General features: G+C 38.6%; 1 protein-coding gene across 1 annotated transcript in view; it reads right to left on the bottom strand.

Moving 5' to 3' along the window:
• HPRT1 (hypoxanthine phosphoribosyltransferase 1) overlaps nt 1-27,181 on the bottom strand; it is a 33,632-nt gene extending 6,451 nt beyond the window's left edge. The window contains exons 1-6 of the mRNA XM_014829407.3: nt 27,001-27,181; nt 17,631-17,737; nt 16,189-16,372; nt 7,179-7,244; nt 3,553-3,570; nt 1,360-1,442 (exon numbers count right to left, since the gene is read on the bottom strand). Coding sequence (XP_014684893.2) covers nt 1,360-1,442; nt 3,553-3,570; nt 7,179-7,244; nt 16,189-16,372; nt 17,631-17,737; nt 27,001-27,027 — 485 coding nt within the window. The 5' untranslated portion in view covers nt 27,028-27,181. The remainder of the gene's footprint in view (nt 1-1,359; nt 1,443-3,552; nt 3,571-7,178; nt 7,245-16,188; nt 16,373-17,630; nt 17,738-27,000) is intronic.
• Between the last annotated feature and the right edge of the window lie 747 nt (nt 27,182-27,928).

Below are 27,928 nucleotides of genomic sequence, written 5' to 3'. Positions count from 1 at the left end.
AGTAGCCATGCTGTGGGAGTGGCTCACATAGAAGAACTAGAAGGACTTACAACTAGAATATACAACTATGTACTGGGGCTTTGGGTAGGGGGGAAAGAAAAGAAATGACCTAAGTATTCTTTGAGCACTTCACACCTCCAGCAACACAAAATACCTCTCTCATGAGGCAGTCTATCTCAAATTCCACAGCATATTCCAGGAAAGAGGCACAAAAGAATATCCAGAGGAATAAAGTCCATGCTATAGTAGGCTGACATTTAAAACCCTAAAGAGCATGTAGAGAAACAAGCAAGAACACTGACTGGTTCACAGGATACTACTTAGTGCCCTAGAATGCATCATTTATATACTCTCATTATACCTGTCCCAAATCCACCTAAAAACTCACTGACGATACACTGGCACCAGCTGCGTGAAAAGCCTCAAAGGACAAACTGCTGACATATGACTCATTAGAAGGCTTACTCCAATTCAAAGACACGTGACAGATACTTTGATCCTTTAAAAGGGCTTTATAAAAAGGTTAATCATTTAGGGAAAAAAAAGATGGGTCACTGTCTGACCCCTACACAAAAACTGCAGATTGATCAAAGATTTATAAATAGAAAATGAAATTGTAAAAACCTAAAAGAAAAAAAACCACCCAGGGATGTTACCCTACCAAAAACATAAGGTAGTAAAGCATGAACTCTGAACCAGGTTGCTTGGATTCAAATCTCACCTCTATAGCGTCCCAGCTCTGTGCCTTTGGACAATTCCCTATGCCTTGGTTTAATCTGTAAAGTAGGAAGAATAGTGCTACCTCAGAGCTGTTGGGGGATTAAACTATAATTCAGGATAAACATAGGTAGAACTAAAAGAAGCAAAAGCCAAACAGCACAGGTAGGACCAGGAGGTGAGGCTGGCTTAGAAGAAAGGAAGCAGGTATTGTAAACTTTCAATGTGGATACAGAACAAGATGCAGCATACATCACCACTAACCACTACCTCGCTCAATTCCAGGAGCTCTGGATCTTCAAGGCCCACCCCTTCCTACCACCTCCTAACCCCTCTTTGGGATCCTGGGTCTCAATTCTGCAAGGAGGTCCCAAATTCTCTGCCATGTTACCCAGGACAAGTTGATATCATTAACAGAATGCTCAAAAACCAAACGTTAATATTAAGCAGAAAGTTGACTGCAATAAAGGGCTTTATAAACACATGACAAAATTATTTACAAGGAATACTTAATGAGTCATATTTGAGATTACTTTTCGAAGATAAAACGACAGTTTAGAACATTTACCCTTACAAAGAAGCAATGACTTAATCATCTTTCAAATGAAGAAAACATCCTATGTCAAAATGTTATATACACACCTTGCGACCTTGACCATCTTTGGATTATACTCCTTGACCAAGGAAAGCAAGGTTTGCATTGTTTTGCCAGTGTCAATTATATCCTTTAAAAAAAGAAAAGAGATTTAAATGGTAAATAAAATCAACATAGCTTTAAATTCAGAGTCATTATATAAACACAAAATAGCAAAATCCCATGTGTAACTGGAATAATGCCATTTCTTTCAGTGTGGTAATTCTCACAATTCATGCACTGAGATTTCCTGGAATCTGTAAATCATCTGGCTCTCAGTAAGCAGTAGGAAAGCTAGTCCTTGGGACTGGATTTGGTAGGCGCCAAGAGGTCAATGACAGCTAATTTAAATATATATGCAAATATGTACATGCACTTTATTAAACAGTTATGATGCTGCCCTTCATCATAAAAGGTATTTCATTTTTTTCATAAATTCAAGATTGGGATGCTCTCCCCCCAACTCTTGGATGCAAATAGTTAATGGATCACACTTTGAGAAACATTGCTTTATAACACCTTAAAAGTATCCAAATTAATAAGGTTTTACTATATAAAATGACTTTATATGAAAGTGAATCTTAGCTATTTAGTCAAAAGTAGGACATTATTCAAAATAAACCCATCTCTAATTGGGAAAATATTTCTTAAACCATAACCCTAATGCCCTTCGATGAAATCACTCTACAGATGGTACAAAGCAGTGCTTCACAAAGTGGGGTGTGTGAATCATCAGAAACACCAGGGTTGGAATCCTGTGAAAAATGCAGATGTCTGGGTTGTGGCAGACATAATCCTGATGGCCCCTAAGACTCCCATCCCCTGGCGCACACACCCTTTGAGTGTGAGCAAGACCTGTAAAAATGAGGGGATAGTCACTCCTGTGGTTAGGCTATATTATACAAGATAGCTGTAGCAGACTGAAGATAGATTCTCCTGCTGGTTTTGAAGAAGTCAGCTGTCATGTGAGAGGGCCATGTGCTACGACATACAGATGGCCTTCAGGAGCTGAGAGCCACCCCTGACCGGCAAAAGGGCCCTCAGTTCTGCAACCAGAGGAACTAAATTCTGCCAACAACCTGAATGAATTTGGAAGAAGACCATGAGCCACAAGTCAGATAGGAGTCCCAGCCCTGATTCAGCCTGATGAGATCCTGAGCAGAGGACCCAACTAAACTGTCCTCAGGCTCCTGACCCATGGAAACTGAGATAATAAACATGTATTGTTTTAAGCTGCTACATTTGTGGTTAATTTGTTAGGGAGCATTACCCCAGACAAAATGAATCAATCTAAAATAGAATTAATTAATCTACATTAAAAAAAGCAACTAGTTCCCAGGGATACTAACGTATACTAACCCTTTGAAAAGAATGTTATTTATTTTTTAATCTATAAGCTAAAGTTTTCTAAAAACCTTAATAACAACAAAAAATGAATTGGGGGTTCCTGTTGCTCTTAAGCCTCAAACCATTTTACATAAAAGAATGAGAACTCATTCTATTGGTGGGAATATAAAGCATACAACCACTTTGATGAGTAATTTGGCAACAATAGTAAAATTGAAAATGTACAAATTCTACAACGAAGTCATTCCACTTCTAAGTGCCTGTATCTAGAGGGAACTCACACATGTGTACACAGGGCATTGTGAAAGGATGCTCTTAGCAGCCCTGCTGTAGTAGCAAAAACTGGAAGCGAACTCCCTGCTTGTAGGGCAGTAAATTGGTTGATTCATACACTACAATGCTATGCAGCATTTTAAGGCCAACTAACTCTGTACGTCTCAACGTGAACAATTTCAAAAACAATTTTGAGTGAAAATAACAAGTTGTGAGAGAATATGTATAGTGTGGCACTATATAAATTTTTAAATCACAAAATATGTTTTGTATATTATACATATATATATATATATGCGCAACAGAAGTATTAAAAACAGTATGGGAATGATATACATCAACTTTAAATGAAAGAAAAAAATTCAAGCCAAAAAGAGAGGGCTAAGAAGTATACCCCAAATTTCCCATTATCCGGTAAAAATAAATTACTAAATATTTCTTACAAAAAAATATCTCACTCCTTTGTAACACAAGCCCACCATTAAAACTGATGAAGAATTTCTTTTCCTGGCTTACCTTTAGGACTGTGCATACTATGTTAGAAAATCATAAAGACTACATTAAAAATATGTAGAACTTACTTCAACAATCAAGACATTCTAGAAGAAAAAGAGAAATGAAAATCAGTACAATGAATCACACAGTGTTTCCAATTATAACTCGAATCACATCATAAGAAACTCTAAGGAATTATCCACATTCTTGTTTAAGCTACTTTACTATATCAAACCCTGATTTAAACAAGTGGGCCATCTGTTGGGATTTGGAACGCCTTTAATATGAAATTTCACTGCAATGGAATTTTTAAAAATAAAATTTGACCCATATGTTCATTTTTAAAAAGTTTTCATTACTTAAACAGAGGTCTAATCTTGTGGAAGTCAAGAAATTTCTCTGGGCTTCAGTTTTCAATGTGTAAAACGAAGGACTTCATCTAGTATGTGTCTTGCAATTCTAATTTCAAGGACTGTAATTTGTACAATAATTCCAAAATCATGCACTTAACTTAGCATTCGAATTTGAATTTAAATCTAATTCAAAACCTATTTTCCTCATTAGGCTGAAGTTGATCTGCATTTTTCTGGATGTGGTCATATTCTTGGACTAAAGAAAGATGCCAATGCTTCCTCCCACCATCAACCCTCACCTCAATTTCTACCTCTCAGAATTTGATAGTTAGAAGAATCCTTAGAGAAAACACCTTCTAACAATTACCTCTGAGGTAGAGAAGAGTCCTGTCTGTTCTTATGCTAGTTATACGAATGAGGTTGCATTTCACATACTGGTTATTAATTGTTATCACAAAAAGATTCATACTTATTTCTAGTTCTCATTTCTCTGTCACATACCTATAGCATCACAATTTTAATGTTCTATATATTCTTCTAAGTCAGTGGTTACCAAAGTAAGGCAAACAAGATCCACTGGGTTGCAAGAAATAAATGTTAGAATTTTTTAAACCTCATCTTGTTTAATCTATAATTTTGCGTGTATTTTATAATATACATAATATTACTACCACAGGTCATATGTAGTTTACTCCTTTCCTCACATCACAACTAATTTGTCTCTTTTCAAAACACTGCAATCTAAATCTTTAGTAAGTAAAATGAAATATAATCAATTAATGGATCAGTAATCATTTCACCACCTACTATGTGGTTCTTTCCCAACATTTTCTCTACCTTAGCTAGCACATCTGAAGGACATCATTTTCCCGTCAGTAACTGTGGCTCAATGCTGCAGTGCTTTGCATCGTGGGATGGAGTTATAGTCTGAAAATAGCACTGAATTATGAGACAGAGAAACTGGATTCTAGTCTTGGCTTTAATACTAAGTAGCTGAACAACCTTAAGTCATAACCACAGACTTTTAGTGGTATGAGACAGTTTATACAAATCAAAGTTCAGAGAGATTAAATACTTATCCAATACAAAATTGTACTATCTAGAGCATGATCTCAATACTGTTTAAAAAATAAAAGAATGAGAATTGCTATCATTATTGAAAGCATATTTTATGTCAAATAGCTACATCTTTACTTAATAAATAAAAAAATGAGGCTCAGAGGCGTTAAATGAATTGCTTAAAGTCATAAAAATAGCCAAGTGGTAGAACAGAGATTTGAAGAGGTGTTTTCAGGGTCCAAAGCCCATATTTTCAACCAATAACTGGAAAAAAGAGGAAAAACATTTATATACATACGTATGTGTATACATACAGTGCCCCAAAAAGATAAACTGAAATAGAATGTCTAAGTAGCCCATAATCTCACCACCAAGAAATAACTTTACCTAACTTATGTGTCTTGATTTTTTTCCCATACTCAATGTACTTTACTGTGACTATCATGAAAAGAGTTATTTTAGAAACAGAGACCTGTTAAGATCACAGAGCTACATAGTGGGGCAGAGCCATTAGGTGGGAAAGGCAAGGTCAAATGGAATCAAGGAAGGCTTTGAAGGCTAGGCCCCTCCCAGCAGGAAAAACTGATTATAGGAGTAAGGACTTTGAATGACTTCTAAATATGGGCAAAATGTGCTGAAAGGCAAGGAGAACAGGTCTGGCAGTGATGTATAGGATGGACAGGAAGGAGAAAGAGTCAACAGATTATAAATTCTCCTTCAAAGTTTCAAAAGATGTTGTGGAGGAGAAGATTAGTCTGGCATGACCTGATATGGGACCACAGAATTTGATGCAAGTGTTCTATGTAAAAGTTTCCTTATAGATACTCAGTCAAGTAAGCTGTAAACATTAAAATCTAAAAGTCACAAGAAGAAAAGAGGGGCTGGCTCCATGGCCAAGTGGTTAAGTTCGCGCGCTCCGCTGCAGGCGGCCCAGTGTTTCGTTGGTTCGAATCCTGGGCGCGGACATGGCACTACTCATCAAGCCACGCTGAGGGGCGTCCCACATGCCACAACTAGAAGGACCCACAACAAAGAATATACAACTATGTACTGGGGGGCTTTGGGAGAAAAAGGAAAAAAAAAATAAAATCTAAAAAAACAAAAAAAAAAGAAGAAGAAGAAGAAGAAAAGAGCTTTGGAGCCAGACAAACCTGCATTCAAATTCAAGCTCTTATCAGCAGAGTGACTTTGGACAAGTCCTTCAACCTTGTTGTGTCTTAGCTTCCCGATCTGTAAAATGGGAATAATACCACCCCCCTATGGGATAGTTGTGAAAGTTTTATGAGATTATGCCTTTATATTTAGCACAGTATCTATAAGTAAAAAAATAACTAGCAGCTGAAAAAAAAGGTAGCATTCCATCATTTATCATTAGTTATTCAAAAATCATTTCAATGTATTAGAATAATATTCGAATATCTTAATATTCTATTATTTTAGCCAACTGTCTATACTGAAAGGATTTTGGTGTATTTAAAAAACTCTTTTTGAGCTTTCTTAAAATAATAGTATGTTTGAATTTATTGAGTGTTCTAACTACCAGAAACTTATAAGAGCTCTATATGCATTATTTCACTTAATCCTTTTAATTTTATGAGGTGGCTGCCATTATCATCCCACTTTACATATGGGAGACAGAGAGGTTAAATAATCTGCCCAAGGGCACATAGTTAGGAAGTACTGAGCTAGGATTTGAATCAAAGCTGTCTGGCTCTAGAACCCACTTTCAGGCCCTACGTTATACTGTTTCTTTATCTTATAAGAAACTACAAGTGAGTCTATTTTTAAAAAGGAGACTGTCTTGAGGCCAGCCTGGTGGCATAGCGGTTAAGTTTGCACACTCCACTTTGGCAGCCTGGGGTTCACAGGTTCGATCCTGGGTGTATACCTGCACACTGCTCATCAAGCCATGCTGTGGCAGCGTCCCACATATAAAAAATAGAGGGAGACTGGCACAGATGTTAGCTCAGGGACAATATTCCCCACCAAAACAAAACAAAAAAAGATTGTCTTTTCCCCCATATATATATATTTTTGAGGGATCCCAAATTAGATCCTCACAGAGGCAGACAGCAGTACTTCACAACATGGGCTTTAAGTTTAATGCTAGATTCTGCTGCCTCTTTGCTATACGACCTGGGGAAAGATACCTAACCTAGATTGCTTCCAAGGGTTAAATAACCCTTGTTCAAGTGCATAAATAACTATGTAAACTGCCTCCTAGTGACTGATTGAAAGCACAGGGTTACTAATTGACTCTTGGTATGAAGTGCTCTTTTCTTTCCTTTCAAGATACATACCTTTCCAGTTAAAGTTGAGAGGTCATCTCCACCAATCACTTTTATGTCCCCTGTTGACTGGTCATTCTAGTAAAAAAAAAGATATAAATATGTATGTATATCCTTGTGTGTACACACACACATTCAAACTTTCAAATAGGAACTAGAAGATTTAAGAAGTTAGCTATCTAATGTCATAGCATTATGATATTCTAAATGATATAAATTATAAGAATGAGGTTTCTAGAAATGAATGACTAGGTAATTTTCAACTAGAGATTAGTAAAAATTAAAAAGTCCTAATTGGCCATTACTGATTTGATGCTTTTAAGAGTCCTAAAAATAGGGTATACCCATTTTCCAGTAGGCAGTATAACAGCAGCCACTCATCCTCAGTCATGGCAATTTATGAACCATGTAAGAAGTTATTTGCATGACAGGTGTCTGGGTCTGGCCCCGGACCATTCTCATGATTCAAGCAAGTTGTAAGGTCTGGTCTATATCACACTCAACACCAAAGATATTTCCCTCAGAAGTCTAGCCCAGGCCCCAGCCATCTTCAGCACAGTCCAGGAAACCAGGTCTGATCAGTAGCCCTTTAAGGTACACCTCTTAGGCTCCCAGTTTTCTGCTATCACAGAATCCAGGAGAAACCTTATAGGAGTTTCAAAGGGGAATGCTCCACACTCACTGTAGTTGGAGGTGATAATGATCATAATTGGGCTGTGCTGGATTCAAGACAGAAAACTGGAGAGAAAGAACAGGTGAACAAAAGAGCTTAGACTTGCCCTAACTGAGAGCAAACCATACCAAAGCTACAGCAATTACAACAGTGCTGTGCCAGCACAGTAACAGACAAGGAGATCACAGAACAAAATCGAGCCCAGAAACAGACCCAGAAATACATGAGGATTTAGTATATGATAAAAATGGCATTTCAAGTCAGTAAGGAAAAGATGAATTATTCAATAAATGGTGTTTGATCAACTAGTTATCCATTTGGGAAAAAATAAAGTATGATCCCTACCTCACAGCATACACAAAAATAAATTCCAGATGGATTAACATCTAAATGTAAAAAATAAAGCTATAAGCAGACTGGAAGAAAACATAGAATATTATCACATTCTTAGAAAGGGTAAAAATCTAGGCATGACATGAACTTAAATGAAAGAAAAGATCTGTAACAAATATTCTTATTATACATTGGGCTCTAACAGTAAGAACCCAATAGGAAAATGGACAACAAACACAAAAGAGGCAATTCACAGAAGAAAAGTCCGTAACATATAAAATATCTACCTGAGAAACAAATACTAAAACAATGTGATTCTACTGTTCACCCATTCACACCGGCAAAACTTAAGCCTGATGATATATGTTGGCAAAAGTTAGGGGAAACGAGCACTCTTGCTGTTGGTGAGAGTATAAATTGGTACAACCTCTTTTGAAAACAACATACCGATATCCACTAAAATTGTAAACATGCATGCTATTTGTCCCAACAATCCCACTTCCAGGAATCGATGCTACAAAAACACACACAAGTATGCAAAGGTACATACAAGGATGTTCACTGTATCAATGTTTATAAGAAATAAAAATTGGAGACAACAAACATTTCTATTAACAGGAACTATTTAAACTAAGTTCATCCACACAATGTAATACCATGCAGCTATTAAAAAGAATCTGGGGCCGGCCCCGTGGCCGAGCGGTTGAGTTGGCGTGCTCCACTTTGGCAGCCCAGGGTTTCGCCGGTTTGAATCCTGGGCATGGGCATGGCACTGCTCATCAGGCCATGCTGAGGTGGCATTCCACATGACACAACTAGAAGGACCCACAACTAAAAATACACAACTATGTACTGGGGGGCTTTGGGGAGAAAAAGGAAAAACAAAATCTTTAAAAAAAAAAAAATGGGGCCAGCTCCGTGGCCGAGTGGTTAAGTTCGCGTGCTCCGCTGCAGCGGCCCAGGGTTCGGATCCTGGGTGCGGACATGGCACCGCTCGTCAGGCCACGTTGAGGCAGCATCCCACATCCCACAACTAGAAGGATGTGCAAGTAAGATATACAACTGTGTACAGGCAGGGTTTGGGGAGATAAAGCAGGAAAAAAAAAAAAGATTGGCAACAGTTGTTAGTCCAGGTGCCAATCTTTGAAAAAGAATCTGATAATCTATACACACTGACAGGAATAATGGTAATTAAAAACACCAAGTAGTAAAGCAATGTGTCACCTATGAAACTACTTTTGTTCAGCATTTTTAAAAAGTTTACAATAGGCCAGCCCCAGAGGCCTAGTGGTTACGTTTGGTGTGCCCTGCTTCAGTGGCCTGGATTCAGTTCCTGGGCACAGACTGACACCACTCGTCAGTGGCCGTGCTGCGGCGACTCACATACAAAAAGATTAAGATTGGCAACAGATATTAGCTCAGGGCAAATCTTCCTCAGCAAAAAAAAAAAAAAAAAAAACAAAAAAAACACCACACATTTTACTTTTATATACTTGTATTTTTGTCATATGCTTCTAAACACATTTCCATTTTTTATGGAGTATTATTTTTGAAAAACACAAATGGGCCAATACTATTCAGTGTTACAAACTAAATACAAATATGAACTCTGCTATCAAAAAATCTCTTGCATAGTCTCATCTTAAGGCAATTACAGACACCCTTCTAACTAACTTAAAAAAAGTTTCAAATACAGAGAATTGATTAATAGCCAAAAAACTGTAGAAAACCTGAAGCTTTCAATGAGAGTGAATCATATTAAATGATTCACGCTGTAAATAAAGTTAAACAGTGCCATCTTCTGTAGATATTTGGTATTACAGTCCAACTCCAACTGACCCTTTTTCACAAAGGGAGTAAAGATCTAACTGCAAAATATGGAGTCATGGAAAAACCCCAGTGATCCAAAGGCTATGGTGATAGGGTAAGAGACAAGAGAACTCCAAGCACACAAGACACTGCTGCTCCACTAGCATCCCAATCCCCATATTCCTGTTCACTCCAAGGTTTTTAGCTTAAATCTCTTCTGAGGCTTTTTTCATGGAAAAAGCCACCTTTTAAATAGAGGCTAAAAAAGAAGAGTCACTGAAGAAAACGTTACAGTCCACTGTGCTAGAATACAGGTATAAGTGCCCAAAGTGCATACAAACGGCATCCATGGATCATTTAGCCCACCAGGGGAATTTCCCTCCCACTCTCCCTCTCTCGAACAAGCTTCCCACTGTATCCCCACTTCATTACATTACTGACTGACTCTTATATACCTCATCTTCAAAGAGATGATGGGACTGGCACAGGAGAGGGGGGAGCCCCCGAGAGTTGCTCTTCCCTCTTCTCTACCATCCCATCTCCTCATTCCTCCAAGCAAGAGAGCCTAATGTGCCCTTAACTCAAGGTGTCACTGTCAACTACATAAAATTCCCAGAGAAGCTCTTTGAGTCTACAAATACATACCCTTAGCATCTGTGTTTCCATTATGTCTACCCTTCTTGAGTCTAGGTGAAAAAATGAGAAGGGAAATATGAAGAAACTTTATTACTATTTGTCTATCCCTAGGAATTTTGAAAGCCTCTAGGTAGAAACAAGAACTGAAGCTTGGTATAGGAAAAGAGAAGAAAAAGATGTCTGAAAATATGTAATGAATGGGCTGCAAAAGAACTGCTTGGAACAAAGAGGTTGAAGCCACAAGAAGAGGATGCAGAGAGGCCAATCACCAAGCTGGGTTAGCATTTAGTGGCTTAGCACTACATAACTTGCTTTTATTATTATTTTTTTTTTTTGAGGAAGATTAGCCCTGAGCTAACTACTGCAAATCCTCCTCTTTTTCCTGAGGAAGACCGGCCCTGAGCTAACGTTCATGCCCATCATCCTCTACTTTATATGTGGGAGGCCTACCACAGCATGGCTTTTGCCAAGCGGTGCCATGTCCGCACCGGGGATCCAAACCCTGGGCCGCCAAGAAGCAGAACGTGGGAACTTAACCGCTATGCCACCGGGCTGGCCCCCACAGCTTGCTTTTTTGCAGTGAACTTCACAACATTCTTTCAGGACCCTAGAAGGGAGTTATTGTGAAACAGTCATTCCCTCTACATCCAGCTAGGCCCAAGACCACCATATTCAATAATGTTTCCTCATCATATCATAATCTCAACCATCCTCTGTCCTTTAACTGTTTTCCTGTACCGTGATCAAATATCAACAAAAGTGAGAATATGAAAACCACATACTTTTAAAGGCAGAGTGCACCTCAGATGAAAAATGGATGATATCCAATTTTCTAAAAATATACACAGGAAAAAAATAAGTCTGGAAGGATATGCATCCAGGTACTAAGTTAATTTATTTACCTGTATTGTACGGGTTCTTTTAAAAGAACATGTTGCTTTTAAAAAAAAAAGCAATTATCAGTTAAAAAAGAAATGATGCTGATAAAGTAGGGCCCTTATAGATGATCCAATCCTGCACTACCAATACAGTAGCCACTAAGCACATGTGGCAATTACTTAAAATTAAATAAAATTAAGGATTCAGCTCCTCTGTTACATAAGACATATTCCAAGTGCTCAACAGCCACATGGGGCTAGTGGCTCTGTATTAGACTGCACAAACATGGAACGTTTCCATCACTGCAGAAAGTACTACTGGTGAGCACTGCTCTAAGCAAATCAAAGATTCCATTTAGCACAACATAGTAAGAGGAAAGATTGAAGAGAGGTGCTACCATCTAATATCTGGTATTTTCAAGTACACTGTTTCCAAACCTTCAGAAATTAATGCATCCTATATTCATGCTTCTCATTCCATGTCTGGTTTAGGACTAGGATCTGATAAAATAAACATGTTCAACAGAATTATTTTTCATGGCCTAAGATAGTACTTTGCATACAACAGATAAGTATGTGTTTGCTGAGTGAATTAATCAATTTCCTTAATTTTTTTTTAACAAAATTTGTAGTTTCATGGGACCAAACTTAAACATGACCTTTATGTTTTAAGAAGCAGGGTGCTTATATAAAAGCTCAGTTGCATGACAAGGACTACATCAAAGTGAAAATCCACAGGAAAGAGCTAAGAAGTATACTTTTGACCCTAGCTCTGTTACAGTTTCCTTATGCCACACGGTTAGTACACATCCCCATGCCTGCCAATTTAAACTGAACAAATTCTTTCTCCCACCCATATCTACAGTCTCAATTCAATAAGCAGGAGAAAGGCATAAATCACTCACTTCCTTTATGTATATAAAAATAGATAAATAGAAGATAAGCTTTAGACTATCTAGTGTCAACATCAAAGTGGTACACTTACATTTAACTTCAACTGTTCTAGAGAAAAAAGTATACTTCAAAGCAATTGACTAAATACATACAGAAAAAGGTTACTGAAAGCTAAAGACCTCTTCTTATAGAAAAGAGACACTTGAAGAAACTACTCCAATATTTTCTGCATTTTTCTTTAACAAGTTCACTCAGCCATCTCTTTACAAATTACTATAAAATAATTTGCATGTTTGATATATTAAACAGATGGCCTAATCAAGCAACTTCCAAGATCAAGACTGAAAGTTATAGCTTTATGAACCCTAACCATAATTGAGGAAAAATCCCATAATTGGCAAAATTAATTGGTTGCATGCAAAACTTCTGACTAATAGAGAATGAAGAAATAAGAGGAAGCCCATTATTAGAGGACACAATTCAGTTAAGTTTTCCCAAATAAGACTCTTAAGTTCTGCACAAAGTTAAAGGCTTGGGTTCAAATCAAAGACCTGTATGATCTACAAGTCACTTCATCCCTCTACACCTCACTGTTCTCAAATGTACATGGAGATAATTCATAATCTCAAAAATGTTTTCTGTAAGATTCCAAATCCTAAGAACAATTTCATTTTAATGTAAGCAATTTAGTTTGAACATACCACAAATCAGGCTAATTTTCCCTTTGCTTAAGGTCCACACAAAAATACTCCCACAAAAAATTTACTTGTCTGACAACTTTTCCTCCTGAGGCTTCGTCATTTTTTTTATTAACCTATTTCAGTAAAAAAAAAAATTAAACTCACAATAGAGAAAATACATTTGCATATTTATTAACTGTTTCATTTTTCTGAATATGACAGAGCCTTAGGGATAGAAAAGGCCATTGACTATATAGTACTACATTTCATTGTTCTAAGATGCACGTGCATATTTTAATATCTCTGACATAGACATATTACAATTGATGGCAACTTGCAACTATAACTGACAGTGTCTTCATTCTTAGCAGCGCAAACAGCAGTGGTAAGTCTTAAAATCAGTGGTATCTTAGATTTGGTATTCCAAATATGGTATTTGGAATCCGCAATTTCCTATCTAGGCACTAAGCAAATAAAACCCTGCCTAACTACTCTAATTAAAGACTATCTAAACTATAACATGTGTGTGTGTATACATAGAGAGAAAATTCTTTAAAATATTAGAAATAAAAGTGGTAGTGGAATTTAGGGTGACTTAATTCCTTTACAATTTTCTGTGCTTGTATGATTTTTAAAATAACGTATTTTTTTAATCAGAAAAATACAATTTTTGTTTTGAAGAAAAACAAGCAGGATGCATTGACACTGTTATGTTTCTTTATATATTCCAGGAACATTTAATAGTTCATGAAGCATTTCTTTAGGATTAGTACAGATCAGTCAATGTTTAATTCACTATTTCAAACTGGTCAAGATCAGCATATAAAACTATACTAACATCAACATTACTGATGCTGCAAATGATTTAAAATTTCCATCTTATAATTTTATCAAATTAAGTTGCCTGGTTTTTCATATGCACATGTGAATATCTTCCATGACAAGCTGATGAATTATTAAATAGGGTAGAAATGTTACTTCAAATCAACAGAAAGTATATGGATGGTTTTCTTAATTTCGATTGTTTAGTAGTAAATCTACACAGAATTTAACATAAAATAGAATATTATTTTTCTCTCTGTGAAAATTAACCTAAAAATTCGCTTTGCTTATATTTAAGATTTCACACTTTTTATCAGTTCAAGAGTTCAGCTTAATAATCCTCTAAGACCTAAAACCAATAGGAAAAAAACTAAAAGTAGAAAATGGAATTAAAATGTCAAAGTGCTTCTATTGCTTCTAATTGCTCTTATAACTATAAAATACTTTTAAAAAGAAAATATTAAAGTTAAAATACCCTCTATTTTTTTTTTTTTTTTGAGGAAGATTAGCTCTGAGCTAACTACTACCAGTCCTCCTCTTTTTGCTGAGGAAGCCTGGCTCTGAGCTAACATCCGTGCCCATCTTCCTCTAGTTTATACGTGGGACGCCTACCACAGCATGGCCGCCAAGCAGTGCCATGTCCGCACCCGGGATCCGAACCAGCGAACCTCGGGCCGCCGAGAAGCGGAACGTGCGAACTTAACTGCTGCGCCACCGGGCCGGCCCCTACCCTCTATTTTTTATAAGTTTCTTTTTCAAGGAAAGAACATGCTGCACAAACCCCCAAAGGAATGATGTATAAGTCATGAAGTAACAAGACTGAATTTTTTTTTTTAAGATTTTATTTTTCCTTTTTTCTCCCCAAAACCCCCGGTACATAGTTGTATATTTTTCAGTTGTGGGTCCTTCTAGTTGTGTCCTGTGGGACACCACCTCAGCATGGCCTGATGAGTGGTGCCATGTCCACGCCCATGATCCGAACTGGCGAAACCCTGGGCCGCTGAAGCAGAGCACGTGAACTTAACCACTGGGCCACGGGGCGGCCCCAATGAGACTGATTTTTATGCATCCATGTATCGGGGTGTGCTTAAGAAGATCAGAAAGAAAAACCATACTGTGGACTGTAAGTACATGTTTTGACTCCAAGCAACGATATGTTAAAGGCTGGGCAACTATACCACTAGCAGCTATACTGAGAAGAATTAAATCTTAGTGTAAACCAGCAAAATAAATAAATAAACTTCTATCGAGTAAAAATTAAAATTTTGCATTTAAACAGGTCTTGAACTCAAGCAAGACTTTAACAAGTTAGAAGGAGCTGATAAGTAGTATGAAGTAATGTGAGGATGTATGAGCACAAAGGGTTTTAACAGGTTGGGAAAATGTCTATGATAATACTTAAATGTTTGTCCAGTCACCCACAGGACTGATGAAAATGTGGAAGAGGTCAAAGACGTGGATCAAATAAATGAGAGAATAAAGGTTGAAAGTTAAATGTAGTTAAACGGTCTTATTCTCAACAAAAATGTAAACATAAGCCAAGTTTCTACAAAGATGCACTACGATACTGATTCATGAAACAGCAAAGACTGGACATTTATTCTAATCTTTGAAGTAGCTGGGAGAAATCTCAATTTTAAGGAAAACAGCAACTCATGGGAACTACAATGCCAACATGTAACCAGAAACAAAGCAATAGTTTGAAGTAATAAAAATCAAAAGTTTACATGATCAAAGAAATTGTGGATGATTCACATGTGGAAATTCACGTGAAAGATCACACTGATCTTGGTTCATCCCACAGCATCAATATTGCTTATTGTGTCACTATTCTGAAGCATTTGAGATTGTGCAACACAGGCAGAGTGACCGTGAATCAAAAGCGGTTTCTGCAATGTGCCAATGCTCTCACTCCATATGTGCTTTGTAGAAAACAAGTGTTGACCACTTTATTAATCAGACTTAGCTCCGAACAACTTACGACTCTCCCACAAACCAATCCAGCTCCAGACAGGATTATCTGCAACCAGCATGTATATAGTCAAAAAAGTATCCCCCAAGTCCCCACAGCAATTCTTACAATGGGTTTAAAAAAATCCAAAAATCTTTAAAATAAGTACACAGCCTCCATATTCACTTGGATTTCACTTGGATATAAAGTACTAGTGAATATATTAAAAAATCTCACTGTAACTAAGTGAAATAAACATGTAAGTACAGTTTGCAGAATTTCAAAAACATACAAGGAAACCTACAGTTGCCATGGTTTTTTAAAAACACGTATTAAATATACTTACACAGTAGCTCTTCAGTCTGATAAAATCTACAGTCATAGGAATGGATCTATCACTATTTCTGTTCAACACTTTGATATAATCCAGCAGGTCAGCAAAGAATTTATAGCCCCCCTTGAGCACACAGAGTGCTACAATGTGATGGCCTCCCATCTCCTTCATCACATCTCGAGCAAGCCGTTCAGTCCTACAGAAATAAAATCAGGAATTTAATAGAAATGAATTTATATAATAGAAATACATTTAAACTTTGTAACAAATATCCCTTAAGCATTAAACTTCCACAAAACACATCCTTTGCCCCCATGAAGTATATCCTTGCTTCATAAAGTAAAAATAAAAATTTAAAAACCAGTGTACCTATAACATCTATCATAAACTTTAAAAATGTAAATTAAAATAAGACACCATTTTCACCTATCAGGCTGGCAAATTCTGATTAAATAAAATTTCTCTGATAATATATAATTATTAGAAGAGATTGTGAGGACAAGAACACTCTCATACACCATTAGGAATATAAATTAATATAACTTTTTGGAGGATAATTTTACAGTATCAAAACATTCAATAAACACCTTCTCCTTGACCCAGAATTTCCACATGGATAAAGTTGAGCAAGTGCTCAAATGTGTATAAAAGGATACTCCCTTCTAGTATGGTCTGTAAAGGCAAAATAATAGAGAAATCCTGTGTCTCCATCAATAGGGGACTGGTTAAATCAATTATAATACAGCCAGAAAGTGGAATACTGTGCAACTTTTAAAATATATGGGATAGCTCTGGATGTATTAACAGAAAAAAAAAGTCCAATAAATTTTAGACCTATATGATAGTACATACCCATGTGTTAAAATATGTATGTATATTTGAATACAGTATATGTGCACAGCCAGTGTTAAGGGAGGAAATGTGCACAGGCGGCTGAGAGAACTTTACTCTTCTCATTTACAGCCTCTCGTTAGAATATTTTACAACACACACGTACTGATATTACAATTTTAAATTCAAAAACAAAATAGTCAGACACACAATGCAAGTATTTAAATACTAAGTAAGGTTTTTCACTGAAATTCACTTAAGGGGAAATTTTCAAGCTAGACATGCATAACACTCAAAATGTGACCTCGTCATCATGTGATTCAGCCCTAGCCCATTACCTGTTCAGGGTTGAGAAATCAAAGACTTGGTGACTGGATTCATTCTTCCTCTCTCCCTTCAAGGTTTACTTTATTCTACTCCTTACAGATTTCTAGTATACCATGCCTTACACTGGGTAACCAGTAAGCCTTCCCTCCTTTTTTGTAAAGAGGCCTTTTAAAACAGAAAGCATCTATTATCTGACAAGCTGACCTAGTTTATGTTCAAATATCAACTACTTAAAACAGTTGCTGACACTTCAATATAAGAAAAAAACAAAAACTTCAATTTAAGATCTCACTAACCTGTCCATAATTACTCCATGAGGAATAAACACCTTTTCCAAATCCTCAGCATAATGATTAGGTATACAAAATAAATCTAGGTCATAACCTGGTTCATCGTCACTAATCTGAAAAAGAAATACAGCTGTTTCAGTGAGAGCATTACAGGATACAAACACTTGATTGGATTTAGATGTTAAAAAAGCTTAGCTTATCAGAGAAATTTAGGTATGTGATATCAAGAACTTTCTGTAACTTTGATAGGTATAATAATGCACTACAGTTATATAAAAAAGCAACCATATGACTTAGAGATGAACAGTTAAGATTGTAGAAATAAAATGATGTGAAATTTCCTTTAGCTCAGCTAAGAGCAGAAGAAAAGCTTTAGAGCTAAGACAAATGTGTCAAAATCTTGATAATATTTTAAACACGAGTGACGAATATATGGGGATCCATTGTACTATTCTCTCCATTTTTGAGTACATTTGAAAACTTAGTAAAAAAACATTTTTAATACACTGTAGTCTAATAAGTTAAAGTATCACACTGAACAAGAAAAACTGCTCTTTCCCACCCCAAATCCAAATAGCCTCTCTCATCTCACAGCAAGGGAAAAAAAACTCCAAAAAAAGCTAAGTGATTTCTTAAATACTCAAACTCCTAGAAGTCTGAGATTGTTATAATCAAGTCATGAGGTACCTTCACAGTAGAAAAACCCAGATTGTTTGAGTATGACTACATATTGTCTTAGTATGCCCAGTCCCTGGCACACAAAATATTTAGTAACACTGATGATACCTGATGGTACCTGTGGTGGTAAAATGTACTATGATTACAGTTTTATAAATATTATATATGTATCTATACACAAAGAAAAAATATAACAAAACCATAAAAACTATTATCTTGGGGAGGGGAGTTATAGTGATTTTTTTTTTAAAGATTTTATTTTTTCCTTTTTCTCCCCAAAGGCCCCACTACATAGTTGTATATTCTTCCTTGTGGGTCCTTCTAGTTGTGGTATGTGGGATGCTGCCTCAGCGTGGTTTGAGGAACAGTGCCATGTCCGCACCCAGGATTCGAACCGACGAAACACTGGGCCGCCTGCAGCGGAGTGCGTGAACTTAACCACTCGACCACGGGGCCAGCCCCGGGAGTTACAGTGATTTTTATTGAGTTCTTTATACCATATTCCAAATTTTCTTCAGTGAGTATATATTGCTTTTTAACAAATTCAATAGTCTTTCTTATAAATTACTTTTGGTAGTATGTGTTTTTATACATACATATAAAAAGTATGGGGACATTTAAAAAGATATGTTAAAACAAAATCTACCAATAAAAACTGTAATACAAAGAAAGGAAGAAAAGGAAGGAGGGACAGAGGAAAGGAAGAAAGGAAGGAAGGAGGGAAAGGAGGAAGGATGGGTGGATGTGGAGAAATATACATATAAAACAATGGTCAACTACAAGAAGTGGGGACTTGCTACTTTCCATGCTTAATACTGACGTTTTTTTATTGTCAATTTCACTTTTTAAAATTATAGTTGATTCACAATTCCCATTCACCATTATATTTAAATCTTATTCAAAAAAATAAACCAGAATTACAATATCTCATATGATACTCAAGACTAAATACCCTCCAAATCACATTCAAGAAGCTGATGATAGGAGCTTTGGCAGTTTTCAAGAATATTGGTCAAACCACACTTCAATCTCAATGTATCGGTTAATATCTACTGAGCACCTCCTCTTTCAGTCAGCACTGTATTAGGTACTTAAAGACAAGTAGCTTGGCTTTCAGCACATTTAAAAAACACCCATTTGGAATTTATAATATTATTCACAGAATTCATAATTATATTCTGAGAAATTTGAGGTTCATAATGTCTCTCAGTCTCAAAAGCTCTGTTTTGAGCTCTCTAGATTTTGGTGGAATTTTAAGTATTGCCACGTCATTCTGGTAGTATCTGTGCACATGGCCAGGAGGCTGGCGGCAATTAAGTGGGTGGACGAGGACACGCCCACAGGCACGGGGGTTCAGTCGCATGCAGTGTACAGGCACTCCCTGCAGCCGGTCTGAGGGCAGTCAGAAGTCAATATTGATTTGTTTTTAAGCAAATACGTACTGCTTTCATAGAGAGGAAAAAATTTTATTTTTGGGAAAAAAGATTATGCTAGATCCTCTAAGATGAAGTGCTAATGTATCTCCTCAACATTTACATCATGCTCACTTCAGAACACGTTTACTACAAAAAAAAGGGAAATGGAACATTTGTGTGACCTACGGGAGCATTTCAAGAGTACTTTATAATAAGCAGGTATTACTTTTATAAATTTTATAAACTGAAATTTAGTTCAAGTTTTGGGATAAGAAGATAGACTTGCTAGATCCTGTAAGATAAGAGGGGAAACCTTCATGTCAGGCTCATCAGAACATATCTGCTATGACTTGACAAGAACGAAAATGCACCATTTCATAATGCTTTAAAATTAAGACCCAGAGCACCAAAATGGCTTCCCCAAAGCTTACTCACCCTTCCTCCCACTTACTCACTGCTTCTGCCACAAGCATAAACCAGGACCCACCTGGAACTCTTTGAAATACGCAATACTTGTGAAGGCTACTGCTTCTGTGAAAAAGACTCAATTCTGGCCTACAGGTTTTGCACGCAGCCTAAGATCTTCAAGAGTCTTGTTCGTCTCAATCAAAGCTAATATGAATTCTGCCCGGAGTTCATCCCAGACATGGAGTCTAATACAGACAGACAAGCAGGAATGTACCCCAAAATAGGAATTCTATCTCTGTCAACACAACAAATTAATTTCCAATTCAAAAAATTTTATTTTCAATCAATACTCTTAGATTTATATGTCACATTTAATGTCAAAGGGTTGATTTATTTCAAGAATAACAAACATGTTAATATAACTCTTCCCAAAAGGCAAAAACAAGAACTCATAAAACTTTCATTGCTTGAGGTACTCTAGGCATGAATTCTCAACTTTGTTATAACTCACTATAAATAAATGGGATATATTTATGGGGGGGTCCTAGTTTAAGAAATATGATTGGCCATGGATAGATAGTTGTCAGAACTGGGCAATGAGTACATGAGAGTTCATTATACTATTATACCTACTTGTGGATGTTTCCACAATATAAAGTTAAATAAGAAGTAATTTATTTAAATGATGACAAGACATCAACATCAACTTTTCCTAATTTTACATTTAATGAAAACTCGAAGTCTTTTAAACTCATATTTAATGATCAAATATTAGAATACTAATTTGAAAATGGTGAGGACCTCATTCAGAACCTGTATTCTTATTACTAACACTTGAGTATCTACTATGTTGCACATACTAGAGAGGATTAGAGAAATGTGACACAGCTATCCTCAAGGAGCTTACAGTGTAGAACACACGACATGTACATGAATAACCATAAGACACTGTGTTAAACTGCTATGAAAAAGATCCAGGTAAAGTATTACAGGAGTTTAAGAGGGCAAACTCTCATTCAGTAGCCTCACTTGTGCCTGGATCACTGATAAGAAATAACATAAAATAAGACATAATTCTATAAACAGGAACTTGTTTTTAATCATCCCAAACACCAAAGCTTCATATTAAACAGGCCCAGTAACCTCAATCTCTACAAGAGCTGACAGAAATATACTTGGTGGTCTTTAATCTTATTATCCTTTATTTGCCCCATCTGATATTGGTTAATATCTGGTATTAATTAATCCCACCTGATATGGCTTAGTCAGCAATTCAGCGACTGCTTTGATAGAAAAGTACTGAATATATTCAATTACATAAAAACGCATTCAGCATCCGCCTTGATTAAGGCCCTGTACAACAGATTTTGCAGGGAGATACAAAGATGATTATAAATTTAGAGCTCTCAAAGAGCTTATAATCTAGCGAAAAAGACATACATATATACAACTAACTACACAGCACAATAAAGCCTGTAATTTGTACCTGAACCTAATTTGACAAGCCCAAAACTTGTGATTACCAAGACTTATATACACACTAAAGATAAACCTGGAACCCAAGGTCACCCAGCACCAATGACGCCCTCCTAGAGAAATACCAAGCTTAAAGTAGTCATTATATTGTGTTGCCTAGGTCGAAAACTGAGTGAAGTGTCCAGATTGGCATGTCTCTGACACTGCAGTAGCACAGCTTTCTAAATCAACCAGGCGATAGCAGTGCCCAACTTTCTGTACGAATGTAAATCACATGTTTTATTATTTGTGACTTGGTGTCACACGTCTAAGCATGTGGTTATTACCAACACCTTCTAAAAGGACTGTATTAGTCAGCTCAGGCTGCCATAACAAAATACCATAGACTGGGTGGCTTAAACAACAGTAATTTATTTCTCACAGTTCTAAGACTGGCAAGTCCAAAATCAAGGTGCCGGTAAGGTAGATATCATTCTGAGGCTGCTTCTCTTGGCTTGTAGGCAGCCACTTTCTCCTAGCTATCTATGCGCGTGGTGGGGGTTGGAGCGGGGAGGGAGCTCTCTGGTGTCTTCTTCTTAAAAGATCAGGGCCCCAACCTCACGACCTTATCTAATCCTAATAACCTCCCAGAGGCCCCATCTCCAAATACCACCACACTAGGGGGTTAGGGCTTCAACATATGAATGGGGGTAGGAGGAGAGCAACAAACATTCAGCCCATAACAAAAACTTAACATTTAATGGTTGGAGAAGATCACAAAGAAGGTCCTGGATGGCTTTGGGGAGGGCCCAACCTCAAAATATTTGAGAGGAGCTCTGGAAGGGCCAGAAGTGGTAAATAAATCAAAATATAGTTTGTCTCCAGATCGACCTTTCCCACTATGGCCATTTCTGGCTGAAATGGAAATCAAAGGATAGATCATTACTAGCTCTGAGTTACTTACCATTTACCCACACAGTTCAGAAATCTGACTGCATCTCCTCAGAGCTTTAGAACACAGCTCTCAAATTCTAACCTACCTGTAACATACTTGTTAATAATAAAATCTACACAGGTACTTTTATTAATATGAAAGATTATTGAAAAATGTAACATTAATACCTGCCTTTTGTCTAGAATCAGTAAATACTTTTGCTATCATAAATTACCAAAATTTTACTTTCCAGTAAAACTAGGATCTCAAATTCTTAATAATTATGTGTGTCACATATATAATAATGGTTTTCATATATTAAAATTTTTGTGGTTTACACAAAATTTCTAATTACAAAGATATATTATCTAAAATTACAGCAAACAAGGAAATTATTCACCATCTATGACTAGAACTGCTTAAGTCTCTTTGTGGTCAAAAAACAACCACGTTCATGGGTCCAAACAAGACTAAAAAGAAGTGAGGAAGCGAGTCTTAAAATGCAAGCTTTGTGGGGGCTGGCCCCGTGGCCGAGTGGTTAAGTTCGCGCGCTCCGCTGCAGGCGGCCCAGTGTTTCGTCGGTTCGAATCCTGGGCGCGGACATGGCACTGCTCATCAGACCACGCTGAGGCAGCGTCCCACATGCCACAACTAGAGGAACCCACAACGAAGAAAACACAACTATGTACCGGGGGGCTTTGGGGAGAAAAAGGAAAAAATAAAATCTTTAAAAAAAAAAATGCAAGCTTTGTGAAGACATACACTAATAGATAAATTATATTTTATTTTATTCCTAGTAACCAACAACAATTGCAAGCTTCTAGAATGGACAGAAATTGTTAGGTGGCATATTTTTTACCTTTTATATTCAGATATCTTAAAATTTTCAAAAAGCACCAAAGCAGATACTATGCCATCCCCTTGGGATAATTTGTGATAACTCAGGGCATCATAAAACCAAAATTATGAATTACTCATGCACATATTCCTAAATGTGAAAATAATTTAGGCTACTAGTATGTTTATCTTTCAACCTCTATCAGTCTTACAAATAAATTACACATATAACTTGCCTGCCCTCCCTTCTAGGGGCTAAAGAATTAAAAGGTTTACAAGAATCTAAAGGTGACAAGAATTAAAACCAGCATTCTTGACTATTCAACCCAGGGATAAATTATTAGCTGCTCCTAGGTAAGTGGGCCCATAACTACTATATATGCAAGGACATGAATTTACCCAACACTATGATCTTTTCTTTTATTAGTGTGCACAGTGGGATGATAAACACATCCGTTCTGGACAAAAAAATACATACCTATCAATTATCAGAAACACAGCGTTGAAGATAGTAGTCCCATAGCAATTTGAAGTGTGTGTTTGAATTCTTATTAGTGGCAAATTATTCTAAATGTTAGTACTTTGGCAGCCGCTGGCAGGAAAATAACAATCGAGTCTCCATGTTGATATAAATGATGGTGGTTGACACTTTTATAGCATTTAAATCTTACTGAATCCACACAATATATAATTATGAAAGGAAGAAGAGTATACTAGTGCATCGTTAGCATCTCTTCACACAGGGGGCCCAGTTAAAAAACGACACGGCTCAGTTACTGCCTAATGAACTAGAGAAAACTCCAAGACCCTCTTTCTCTGCTGATCTGGTTGGCTCTTTTGGGTTTTTTCCCCCACTGCCTGCCTACCGACTTTCTGCAATACGCAGACAGAAACAACAGACAGAAAAGAATTAAGGTGGATCTACAGTATGCGTGTCACATTACTCAACTCGCAGAATGAAACCCCCAAACTGAACTACTCCATTTCTTGGTGGTTACGAAGAATAACTTTGGTCTACACTGACTGATGTCGGTCTAGACTCTGTTGATAACAATGATAGAGTTGTGGACAAAGAAAATGCACTAGTTTATCAATTCTGTGAAAATTATTGGCAGGGTAAGATTTAAGCTCAGTTAGTACAAGATGACATTTCTAGCACCACCATCCTGAAATTTAGAAGATATTATATCCATATAATGCATATTTGATGTTTCACATTAATTTGCAAAAATCTAGAAGCTTGTTCTTAGTCCAAGTGTGTCCAAGTTTACCCTGGCAGTTTAATGACAGTTACAAGCAGCATGGGTTCTATCAGGCAGATCTGCAGGCCAATTTCCTCTGAGTGATGTTGGGCAAGTTACTTCACCAATCTGTGCCTCCAAGGTCATACCAGTGTTTACCTATCTCATGGGGTACCTATTATGTAACTTCAGGATGTTTACATTATATAATGTCTGCAAAATATTTGGCTCGATGCCGAAGACACAGTAAGTACTAAATAAATATCTACCATTGTCACTACTAACTTAAAAGTGGAGAGGTTAAGAGCAGACTCTGGGGCCAGATAACTTAGATTCAAATCCTAGCACTGCTGGGTGACCTTGGGCAAGTTACTTAACCTCTCTGAGCCACATACATTTTTAAATAAATATCAAACTAGTTAAAGTATGAAAAGGGCTTAGAATAGTAACCAGCACATAGTAAGCACTATTTAAATGTCTGTTATCTCTAAGATGCAGACAATTTATAGGAAGGAAATAAAAAAAAGGAACAGAAATTTGCAAACCAAAATTACAATGAATATCTTGATGTTCAAGCAAAACTAACAGCCAGTTCTAGCAATAATAATTCACTGTATGCTGGGGCAGGCATCATACCCCAAAGCTAAAAGCATCTAACTTCTTCAGCAACTGATTAAAAACAACATCCCCCACCATTTTTTGAGTACCTACTATTAGCATAACATTTAAGTGTATGGGCTCTTTTTTTCTTTTTTCTTCGAGGAAGATTATCCCTGAGCTAACTGCTGCCAAACCTCCTCTTTTTGCTGAGGAAGCCTGGCCCTGAGCTAACATCCGTGCCCATCTTCCTCTACTTTATAGGTGGGATGCCACCACAGCATGGTGTGCCAAGCGGTGCCATGTCTGCACCCGGGATCCGAAGCAGCGAACCCCAGGCCGGCGAAGCGGAACGTGCGCACTTAACCACTGCGCCACCGGGCCAGCCCTAAGTCTATTGGCTCTTGAGTCTGAGCTCCCTCTTAATAACTGTGTGGCATGGGCATGTTAACAGGTTAAGTCACTTAACTTCTCTGAGGCTTCAAAGATTCTTCCTTAGCAAAACAGTAATAATCATAGTACTGTTACAGGGCTGTTTTGAGGAGTAAATAGGACTACGTAGATAAACACAATGATAGCTATTATTCCTATTCCCAGTCAGGGACCACGCAAAAGTTGTTTATTCACATTGGCCATCTTATAATCCCTTTCAATAACACCAAGAGGTAGGTAGCACTTCACTTATACATAAGGACACTAAAGCCCAGAAAGGTGAAGTAAGTAACCCAAAGCCACACAGCTAGTAAATAGCCCAAACAAGTAGGATTCCAGGCTAGACTCCTGCTCTTTACCTTAAGTCACAAAGTCTAATATGACATAGAATCCTTCCCTTTTAAGGGCTCAAGTGGTTCATCCAACAAACCATTATTGAGAATTTCTTACATGCCACGCACTGGAGTTACAGTGGTGATTCCTGCCCTCACCAAGTTTCTTTTAGTGGGAGAGAGAATCAACAAGTAATCAGGTAACTGCTAAAACAACAACAGTAATAATAACAACGCAGGCTAAGGCATCTAACCGTCGGGAGGGGGGTTGGCTATTTCAGCAAGCACGATCAAAAAGTAGGGGAGAGGGGGTCAGCTCGGCTTGTTCGAGAAACGAGAAAAGGAACCAATGTGGTTAGAGACAGAATAGGAAAGGCTGATTACGGTACCAATGCCCTTGAGGATAAGGACCATATTCGCATGTTTTTGTCCCTTGCAGCAGCAAAGAGCCCCGGGTCCAGACTCCAGCGCATCTGAATTTGAGGCCTGGCGAGCCGTGGGCCAATGACCTAAAAGCGTTTCACTATTTTCGTGGGGTCTAAAAAGGTGGGCACGGCTCCGGCCCCCGAGGCCGCCGCGAGGGTTCAGCGAGGCGATGCGCGTTCCCACGCAGACGCCTCCTCACGTCTGCGGGGCCAGAGGAAGCCGCCCTCGCCCGCACGGCCTCCGTGCCAGGGCCTCCACGGCGGCGCCACCGCCACCGCGCACGGACAGAGCACGGCCTCCACGGGGAAGTCGCCACCCTCCCCGCGGATCCTTCCCGAACCGGCCCGCGGCCCCTCCCCCCAGCACGCTGGCAGGCGGCACATGTCAACCAAAACGCCATTGCCACCCTCTCTCCCCACACGCAGCCCTCTTTCCCGGGGCTCTCTGGGGCCACACCCACCCCATCCCTCGCAAGTCCACCCCCCTGGCCGCCCCGGGGCGAGGGGGTAAAGCCGACCCCGGGACGCTGCGGTTGCCCCCGCCCCGCGCCGCCCCCCGCACTGCGGGCCCGCGCCTCAGGGACTGGCTGCCGCCGCCGCTGCCGCGGGCCAAGCTGCTCACCACGACACTGGGGCTCAGGGTCGCCATAACGGAGCCAGCGGCGGGCCGAAGACCGTCTGAGGAAGAGGAAGCGGCGCGCAGCAGGAGGCGGCGCAGCGCGGGAAAGCCGGGCGCTTCAAGCGAGCGTCCTCAGCCGCCGCGGCGCTCGGAGCCAGGCGACGCAGGCTCCGCCCCCGCCCCCGAGGCCCCGCCCCCACGCGCGCCGCCGCCGCCGCCGCGCGCGGGCGACGCAGGCTCCACCCCCGCCCCGCGGCCCCGCCCCCACGCGCGCCTCAGCTGACGCTCGCACGGTTACCGATCCCGAGGTGGCTGTGGGAATTTTGTTCCGGAAGCAGCGGAGACTCCTTCTGCGCAGCCTGTATCCCGCCTTTCCCTCTGCCTCCCATCCAGGTGGCTCCCCAATCCCCTCAACTCTCGCTGCCCGCGTTATCTCCTAGTGGCCCTAAACTGGGGGCTGGCTCTTCAGGTTCCGGTTACCACGTGGTTCCTCTCAGCCGGGGTCCTCTTCCCAAGACCTCCAAGTGCCTGGCGGCTTCCATTTTCCTGACTCGTGGCCCATTTCTAACAAAAATCTTTAACTGGTTGTACAAGTTGAGACCTAGAGCCCTAGAGTCGGCGAGATCACGTACAAAGGAACACTTAAATGCTTTTGTGACTGTGGGGGACTGGTCTTGGCCACGCCAAGATATATCTCTTTGGCATGATGATTATTTGAAGCTGGTTCCTTTGCAGACAGGAAAGCAACTGAAAAGTAGAATTTACTTACCCTTGGTAAGAGACATTTACATTGTAAATGAACTCTCCATCTGTAAAGATATCTCCCTCTCTACCAGGAAGAATGGGGGATGACCTTATCCCTAGAAACTCTTAATCAATGCAGAAGGCAAGGACTTAAATTTGCATAATAATCTTATTCCTGTTTACTGTG

This window comes from Equus asinus, chromosome X (assembly GCF_041296235.1).
Source record: "Equus asinus isolate D_3611 breed Donkey chromosome X, EquAss-T2T_v2, whole genome shotgun sequence".
Classification (NCBI taxonomy): Eukaryota; Metazoa; Chordata; class Mammalia; order Perissodactyla; family Equidae; genus Equus; species Equus asinus.
The sequence above is the reverse complement of the archived record's forward strand: the minus strand, read 5'-3'. Positions and strand labels throughout refer to the sequence as shown.